Genomic DNA, 9,787 nt, shown 5'->3' with positions numbered 1-9,787 from the left:
CATGAGCCCTGTCCTTTCTAGGTTCTCCATCGGTAGGAGAAAATAACAGAGGCCAACCAGAGAATATTGAGAAGCAACGCAGCTAGTAAGCCTGATCTTTATTAAAGCTGTTGCAACAGGGTTCTCCTCCCATACGCAGGAGAGAGGAGGAGGACTTGCAATATTAGAACGTGGATTAAAGATGGTGTCGCTAGAGGAAGCATCGTTTGAGCTCTGTCTCAGTTGTGCGGTTTTTATTAGTTTTCACTGTGTGTGTCTGGAAGCGGTTGGAGGATGGATGGCGGCTAACAGATTGAGGTTGAATCCTGACAAGACAGAAGTACTGTTTTTGGGGGACAGGAGGCGGGCAGGTGTGGAGGATTCCCTGGTCCTGAATGGGGTAACTGTGCCCCTGAAGGACCAGGTGTGCAGCCTGGGAGTCATTTTGGACTCACAGCTGTCCATGGAGGCACAGGTCAAATCTGTATCCAGGGCAGCTGTTTACCAGCTCCATCTGGTACGTAGGCTGAGACCCTATCTGCCTGCGGACTGTCTCGCCAGAGTGGTACATGCTCTGGTTATCTCCCGCTTGGACTACTGCAATGCGCTGTACGTGGGGCTACCTTTGAAGGTGACCCGGAAACTACAACTAATACAGAATGCGGCAGCTAGACTGGTGACTGGGAGCGGCCGCCGAGACCATATAACACCGGTCTTGAAAGACCTACATTGGCTCCCAGTACGTTTCCGAGCACAATTCAAAGTGTTGGTGCTGACCTTTAAAGCCCTAAATGGCCTCGGTCCAGTATATCTGAAGGAGCGTCTCCTCCCCCATCGTTCTGCCCGGACACTGAGGTCCAGCTCCGAGGGCCTTCTGGCGGTTCCCTCACTGCGAGAGGCCAAGTTGCAGGGAACCAGGCAGAGGGCCTTCTCGGTGGTGGCGCCCGCCCTGTGGAATGCCCTCCCATCGGATGTCAAGGCGATGGACAACTACCTGACATTCAGAAGACATCTGAAGGCAGCCCTGTTCAGGGAAGTTTTTAATATGTGACATTTTAGTGTATTTTTTATCTCTGTTGGAAGCCGCCCAGAGTGGCTGGGGAAACCCAGCCAGATGGGCGGGGTACAAATAATAAATTATTATTATTATTATTATTATTATTATTATTATTATCACTAGTTTTATCAGCTTTTTATTAGCTTTTATCAGTTCTAGTATTTTATCGCTCTGTATCTTTTTCTTAATTATTATAATCACAAGTTTAAGCTAAACGTTTTAGAGAAAGCCTTGGAAAGTCTCGGAGAAAGCCTTAATTAGCTCCAGCTCGACTCAATCTACCAACTACTTATCCGCCGGAGAGGAGATCAAATGCCCTAATCGTGGAAGGACACCGAGTTTCCTGATTCACAGCTGAAAATAGTAGCAGCTGCATCTCCATGAAAATGTCTAGGAAAAAGAAGTGATCAGCTTCATCGCCACAAAGTGAGTCCATAGCAGAAGTGCAAGCAGAGCAAACTGGATGATTTCGTAAGAGCCCAGAATCCAGAACCTACCACAACAAACAGAGTTCATTCGCAGGTATGTGGGGATGCTTAATGGGTGGAGACCACCCAGGGGAGAACGCTGAGATGAGTGCCCATGAACCATAGGAGCGCCCATGAACCATAGGGCACCACTCTATGTGGAAATACTCGTGAACCACTGCCTGCTGACTGCAAGAACAGTGGAGGAAATTAACACCAAACTAGAAAAGGTAACATCACTCAAGGCTGAGTTGGTGCTTTTGGCGGCCAGAAATAGCACCCTCAATACTAAAGAGACTGACCATAGTGTTGCCCTCCAAGACCACTGTGCACAGGGGTGTAACCAGTCTGGATCCGACAACCGAGAGACTACTAATAGCAAAAGTAACAAAAGTGAAAGTAGGGACTGGATCCTACAAAACACCCAAGTAGCTCTCAAGTATATCCTTTCAACGGTATGCTGCCTTACTGGAAATCAATCGCTAGTGTGAAGAGAAACCTTAAGCTTTTACTAAATATCCAGTGCGACAATCTGATTGTGATAAACCTGCTTTGCACGGACTTCCAACACACCAGACTCATGCTGACCTTTCCCGACTCAACTACTCCTAAAAAGCTCCTGAAATATAGGGCCCTCTTACAGGACTATAATATTGAGTTGAGGAGAGTTTTTAAAAACACAGAACGAAAACAACTACTGCCAAATTTGCCGTATTGCCGGACTGATCCTAGGGAATCAATGCCCTCTTTGTCAGAGGGCACTTGGCATAGTCCTGTGGTTCATTCGGCAGGGCTGTTAAGGATGGATATGCGTGATGCACCCAGCCGTAACATTCCCTTGGAGAGGAAAACTTCAGAGCAAAAGGCCAGTTACATAAAGAACGCCAGCCCAATCTAGATAAGTCAAAGACAGAATACTCCAGTAGCCCCTTGTTTGATCTCAAAATTCACCATCCATTACCCCAGCTGGAACCTGATCAGCCAGCGCCAAGTGACGCTCCTCCCAAGGGAAACGCAACACACAAACAGAGACAGATCTAGTCTTTGACGAAGACCCAATTGCCTTAGCAAATGACAGCAGGGTCCACGGATTAATCACCTACGCCCCAGAGGTAGTGGAGGAAATACATCAGGAATCATCCAGGGCTTCAAGTGATAGCCAACCTTCTGACATGAACCTAGATTGACTTTATACCATGGCTGGGAACCTGGTGCAAAAATCCTCTCTGCAGTTGTTATTGTGGAATGTGGCAGGGTAGTTTTCTAAGCCCTTATATAGACTTTTGAATTGCCTGCCCTGGAGTCCAAGAGTCAAGACCACCCCCAGAAACATGCATACATCACAGAAGGGGTGTAGCCCAAGACCACCCCCCCAATATATCATGCGTACATCAGAGAAGGGGCAGACTACAACAGAAATCTGAGTGTGTTGTTTTTATCCTGTCTGCCAGGTTACCTGATTAGATTACCTGGGCATCCTGACCACTCTTTCGTTATGACAACCACTGTACAGTGGTACCTCGGGTTAAATACTTAATTCGTTCCGGAGGTCCGTACTTAACCTGAAATTGTTCTTAACCTGAAGCACCACTTTAGTTAATGGGGCCTTCTGCTGTTGTCGTGCCGCTGGAGTACGATTTCTGTTCTCATCCTGAAGCAAAGTTCTTAACCTGAAGCACTATTTCTGGGTTAGTGGAGTCTGTAACCTGAAGCATACGTAACCTGAAGCATATGTAACCTGAGGTACCACTGTAGTCAATTATTGAATCCAGGTCACAGGTCACAGGCTCACCCTATTCATATCTTAACTGTGCCCTTGAGACAGGATTTGTGAGCAGAGACAATGAGGAGGCTTCCCATTTCCTTTGACCTTGCAGAGAAATATTTGAGGTCAATTTGGAAGAGACAAATGGTTTCACGACTTTTTCTGTGGGTCTCAGACATGTGGTTTATACATTTATGTATGTGCTTGCTTGGTACATTTATGAACATCTATTTTATATATATAAGACCTTAAAATTCTTCTAACAATTGGTACATTTATGAACATCTATTTTATATTTATAAGACCTTAAAATTCTTATAACATTTTTATTAACACTGTTGGAACACTTGATGACCCCACTGGCCATCTATTTTATGTGATTCCCAGGAAACCAAATTTAATATGGGTCTAGCAGAGAAATACTCAACTAGTGTTTTCCCAGTCCTACCATTCTTGAGATTATCATTTGAGCATGCAGGCAGTGTTGGTGGCCAAGCTATTTTGATTGCTAGGCAAGGCTAACTACTTTTTAAAAGATGTGACTATAATATATAAAATTAATTGCCATACACACACACACACAACCTCCAATCAACTCTATAATTCATTTCATATATATATTTATTCAAAATTGAACCAAGTGACACCCAAGAATTCTCTTAAAAGCAGTTTTATTTCTTGCTCCAGCAGTATACAGCAAGCAATCAGAGAAAGCAATCAGAGGCTGAACCCTGATCCCCAATTACACAGATATAAAGCATAAAGCTGCAAAGATAGGTCAAACCTAGGTCAGACCAACCAGAAACCTGTTATGGTCTACCTGTCAGCCTGCCCGCAAGGCATACATTTCCTGTTTTGCACTTGTTTTTAAAGGTCATGGCTAAAGACACTTTCAGTTTTTTCCTTTACTCTGTTTGTGATTTGTACCATCTCTGTCATGATGCTGAAATGTAAACTTAAGAGAGGAACAATGAGAATACATGATCAAGTATTCCAAAAGGACTGGAGTAATTTTATATGATATATATATGATATACGGCATATGAAATCTATATGATATGAAAGATTATTGTATGCAATTAACATCACTAGCAGGGGTGTCTGAAGACTTGTAATGAGAAATTTTCTACCTTCTTATATTTATTTAAATGTTGAGCTATTTTGTAATGAGTAATTAGAATTGGAAAACATACAAAATGCAATGATACAAAGGTTAATTTTGAAAGCCATGAAGCAGGAGAGAAGAAAGTTGATAGAGTCTAAAGAGCCAGGGAGGTAAAGTGGATAATAATGATGTGAATGTATATTATTAAATGGAAAATAAAAATTATATAAAATCATATAAAATACATGATTATGGTGTCAGCCATCTGCACAAACGTTTCTTCTTAGGATTGCTGCTCTGAAGGCAAAACAGTCCACTTTTTTCAAAGGTATAGGGGGACCTGTCCCCTAAAAAATAGTTAATGGGATACCCAACAGATCTCTCAACTGAGAGTTTTAAATCTTTGAACAAGACTGCTCTTAAGTCCTTGTAGACTGGACAAAACAGTAGGCAGTAGGGTAAATCTTCAGGCACATTGGCAAACTCTCCCTTCATAAGGAATGGGGTGATAGCATTCTGAGCTTTTAAAGGTCTGGAACACTGAGGAGAAATGTGGCTTTCCACTAAAAGACATATTCAGTACCCACCTGTCCAGTATTAACTCTCAAACTATTTGCTCCCCTTTTCTGCTGACAGCATGCATTTGGATGTAGGTAGATTATAAACTATTGTTTTAATCTGCTGGAACAAACAGTATAGATTGTGTTCAAAATTTAGGTAGTGATTTGGGTTTCAGGTTAAAGCAGAAAAGTGGTCAAACCTGGTTTGTAATAAAATTTCATTTAAGTACTGAATGGTTGTTTATTTTGCAGTTTGTAATTGGTTTTGTTTTTTTTACCCTCACTAGCACAGAGTGCTGGCTTAAAGCACAGCAGAGCAATATAAGGCATCTCCATATGAGAGGAAACTCCAGCACTTCTTGCAGTGAAGACATGGAGGAATCAGAAGGAACTGCACAGCTCAGGGACTGACAAAGGCTTTATGAGATGGCAGCCAGCTATACTTTGGCAGGAGAAGAAAAGAAGAGTGCAGCAGAAACTCCTGTTTTAAAAAGCACAAGGCTACAGAGCCAAACTCAGATCCCAAAAGCCTCTGGGCTCACGTTGCTGCCCAGCATCTCATTGCCAGCCTTCATGCACTGAGCCAGCTGGGACCCTGCAGACAAACAAAGAGGCAGAGTTAGGATCTACCAGCACCAAATATCACTTTTCAGCCTGCGCCCAACTCTTTTTCCACGGCCAATAACTGATCACTCCATCTATGTGCGATGGGGAGGAAGACAGAAGGCTGCTGTTCATTCCATCTTTTACTCATTTTTTAAAGCGAAGTCTGAGTGTGCTCCAACACATTTTTTTCAAAGGCCTGGAAGGGGAAACCAATCACAAATGCACACAAAGGGGCAACATTAACTGAATGGCAGAAAGGCAATCAGAGACCACTGGATGGTGCAGAAATGATTTTTTTGGGGGGTGGGGGTGGGGGGGACACTGTTCTTATTTCAAAGCACAAATGTTCCTCATAGTGATTGCAAGCAGGAAGCACTGCCTTCTGAATTGGATAGGCAAGATCCAAGCAGGTGTGCTCTTCGCCCTGCAAGTCATCCTCATTCTACGCTCTCCTAGTTGGAATGATAGAGGAATCACCATCTTTCCCAGCCAAAATCTGAAGAAATCTCTAATGCAGGACCTGGAGACAGTTGTGCCTCCCAGTTTAACAGACTGGAACCCCTGTGGTGAGCCAGGATTATTTTATTTTTTAATGTACACTGTAAATTGTTGGGAAAGTGGATTGGTCTGAGATCAAGTAGGGGTGGAAAAACCCCAGCACCTCAAATGAAATACAGCATAGTTTAGACTCCTGTTGGAGACTCATCTTCAAACTCCAGCCTCTGTCTAGACTCCTTCATTCTTCCTCAGCTTACTGGCACCCAGCTGCCTAAAACCTTCTGCCTCCAGGAGAGCTGGGAAGCAGAGTTCATTCTTATCAGCTTTTCCCAAAGCCCTGCTCCATCAGGCACATTCAACCCCTAAGCAGTGCCAGCTGGTCATTATCAGAACAACAGTTTAGGAAATGGTGCCAGTTTGATTCCTCCCCTTTTCTCTCCTTGTCCCTTTCCCCCTTGTGGTGTTGTTGTTTTAAGATTGTAAGCCTGCAGGCAAGCACTGTCTCGCTTTACCTGACTGTATTTAAGTCGCACTGAAGAGTCATGTGGCCAGCATGACTAAGCCGCTTCTGGCGAACCAGAGCAGCGCACGGAAACGCTGTTTACCTTCCTGCCGGAGCGGTACCTATTTATCTACTTGCACTTTGACGTGCTTTTGAACTGCTAGGTGGGCAGGAGCAGGGACCAAGCAACGGGAGCTCACCCTGTCACGGGGATTCAAACTGCTGACCTTCTGATCAGCAAGCCCTAGGCTCTAAATAAATGCTCTAAATAAATAAAAGCACAATAAGCTTATTGTGCAATTCCCTTCCAAGAGAAGTTAGACTAGCTCCCTCTTTTGTTACCTTTATTCAGACAGGCCTTTGAAAACTAAGGCACAGGTGATGTGGAATAATGGGCTGGTTAGGATAAGCTGAACTTCCATGGTGGTTTCAAAGGCATTTTTAATGCATTTTCATTATTTTTGTTTTGCTGCTCGGTGTTTTAAAATATAAGTAACCTTCTATCCCAGTCTGGGAGAAAAAAAACGGGTATAAATACATTAAGCAAACAAACAAGTTTTTCACCTGCAGTTGCCTGGAGCCAGCTGAGAGCTTTAGTTTCCAGTAATTCCCATTCATCCCTCTGGTCTGTGGCCCTGGAGTGGAGCCAGAGAAGGGCCAGCACAGTCGCCCATGCATCTGGGGTCACCTGGCAATATGGAGCAGGAGTCAAAAGACAGACATGCACTGAGCCCTGCTTCCTCACTAGCTCTGTACAGAAATTTGACAGTTCTTTTTTTTTTTTTTTGCAAAAATGTTATTAGTTTTTACAGTATCAATGACAAACAAAAACATAAAACAAACAATACATAACAAACATAAATCCTAACCTTATTGAAAATAACAGTTATTTACTTTGTAAAACGACTTCCTCGTTTCCCCTTAGTTGAATTTCATTGCATATCCTTATACAGTGGTGCCTTGCAAGACGAAATTAATCCGTTCTGCGAGTCTCTTCGTCTAGCGGTTTTTTCGTCTTGTGAAGCATGGCTATTAGCGGCTTTAAGAAAAAGGAAAAAAACTCGCAAGAACTCGCAAGACATTTCGTCTTGCGAAGCAAGCCCATAGGGAAATTCATCTTGCTGAACGACTCAAAAAACGGAAAACTCTTTCGTCTAGCGAGTTTTTTGTCTTGCGAGGCATTCGTCTTGCGGGGCACCACTGTAACGGTTTTCCAAATCCCAATTTTAATACCCTTTAAATTAAACGTTAACATCTTTAAATCTTTTCCTTCTTGTATTAAACATATTATTTTGTCAGTTAACATAAGTACAATCCTAAGCCCATTGAGTATCTGGATGCTATTTCCAGTTATTCTAACTTAACAAATTTAGCTAAATAATCATTCAATTTCTTCCATTCTTCATGGTGTTTCTCCTCCTTCTGGTCGCAGACTCTTCCAGTTAGATCGGCTAGCTCCATAAAATCCATCATCTTCATCTGCCATTCTTCTACTTGAGTTTTCCACTTTTTAGCTAACAGAATATGAGCTGCAGTTGTGGCATACAAAAATAGATTAACATCTTTCTTGGGCAATTCCAAACCTATTACAGTGGTGCCCCGCAAGACGAATGCCTCGCAAGACGGAAAACCCGCTAGACGAAAGGGTTTTCCGTTTTGGAGGCGCTTTGCAAAACGAATTTCCCTATGGGCTTGCTTCGCAAGACGAAATGTCTTGCGAGTTCCTGCGGGTTCCCCCCCTTTTCCTAAGCCGCTAATCCGCTTATCAGCTGATCCGCTAAAAGCCGCTAAGCCGCTAATAGCGCTAATCCGCTAAGCTGTCAATGGGCTTGCTTCGCAAGACGAAAAAAACCGCTATACGAAGAGCCTCACGGAATGGATTAATTTCGTCTTGCGAGGCACCACTGTATTCCAAGAAGAAAGGCCTCTGGTTTCTTTGTAAATGTATATTTCAACATTTTTTTCAATTCATTATAAATCTTTTCCCAGAAGTCTTTCACCTTGGGGCAGGTCCACCACATATGAAAGAATGTTCCTTCCTTTTCTTTACATTTCCAATATGTATTATCATAGTTATGATACATCTTTGCTAATTTTACAGGAGTCAAATACCATCTATACATCATCTTCATAATATTTTCCTTTAACAAAGTACATGCGGTGAACTTCACCCCTTTCTTCCACAATCTTTCCCAGTCCTCAAACATTATATTATGTCCTAAATCTCTTGCCCAATCTATCATCACCGATTTAACTTGCTCATCTTTCGTATGCCACTCCAGCAAAAGCTTGTACATTTTAGATAAGTTTTTACCTTCAGTATCTAACAACTCCATCTCGAACTTGGATACATTTGACAGTTCTTAAAGAAAAACAAAACAAAGGCTGAGTGGGACCTTTCAGTACCTGGTTACAGTTTGGCCACAATCTGGGAAATAAACACATGAATCAGATGAACCATCTGCTTTTGCAGATCTACTTTCTCTCCCTCTCTTGTTGAAAGCATAAAACATGGCCATAGTGGGAAAATATCCACAGAAGGAACTCCGATGCAGGAGAAGTTTTTAATTAATTGCTTCCAACAATCGCTTTAACAGAACTTTTATTACAATGGACAGTGCCACTGATCCTGCCACAGACCTTACCTGGGCAGGTGATTTGCTTGAGATCTCAGTCTCACTCAGGCCTAGGATGGTGGCCAGACCAGAATCAAGTGGCCAAGAGCCATTAGCATTTTGCAGAGACACCAAGCTCAAGAGAGGTGATTCCTTCTCCTTGGGAGTGGGCTCTGCAAGGGGCAATAAAAAGAAGATAAATTAAGACAGCTCATAGCCTCCACACCACATTCAGAACTTTACCATCTACACTATTAGCTAGATTTTCCAAAGCTCTCAATAGACAGTCATGATGATACAAAGAGTGGTACTTCCTAATATGCTTCACCTTGATCACCAAGATCCTCTGAAGAGGCAGTTCTGGTGGTTCCCCATGCCCCCGAGGTTTGGTTGGACTTCCGTAGAGACTGGGTCTTCAGTGTTACATGCTCTGCCTCACAGGACTCCCTCCCAGTTTGCAGGGAGAAGATATCTTTTTTGATATCTTCTGTTAACTGTACTGTTCAGACAAGTCTTCATGTATTAATCTCTTTGTTTAAACTAGTATCAAAGGAAGTTTTATTGGTGTTTTTTTGTTATGGTTTATGGATATTTTAAACACTGATTTTATTATAATTAGTATGTTGTAAGCTG

General features: G+C 42.7%; 1 protein-coding gene across 1 annotated transcript in view; it reads right to left on the bottom strand.

The window, feature by feature from the left end:
- Window positions 1-5,196: 5,196 nt before the first annotated feature.
- The window catches only part of LOC309326367 (von Willebrand factor A domain-containing protein 5A-like), a 35,305-nt gene continuing 30,714 nt past the window's right edge, over window positions 5,197-9,787 (bottom strand). Inside the window, exons 17-19 of the mRNA XM_081834999.1 lie at window positions 9,185-9,327; window positions 7,104-7,227; window positions 5,197-5,528 (exon numbers count right to left, since the gene is read on the bottom strand). Of these exons, the coding sequence (XP_081691125.1) occupies window positions 5,449-5,528; window positions 7,104-7,227; window positions 9,185-9,327 (347 nt within the window). The 3' untranslated portion in view covers window positions 5,197-5,448. The remainder of the gene's footprint in view (window positions 5,529-7,103; window positions 7,228-9,184; window positions 9,328-9,787) is intronic.

This window comes from Podarcis erhardii, assembly GCF_964252035.2.
Source record: "Podarcis erhardii genome assembly, chromosome: 13".
Taxonomy (NCBI): Eukaryota; Metazoa; Chordata; class Lepidosauria; order Squamata; family Lacertidae; genus Podarcis; species Podarcis erhardii.
The sequence above is the reverse complement of the archived record's forward strand: the minus strand, read 5'-3'. Positions and strand labels throughout refer to the sequence as shown.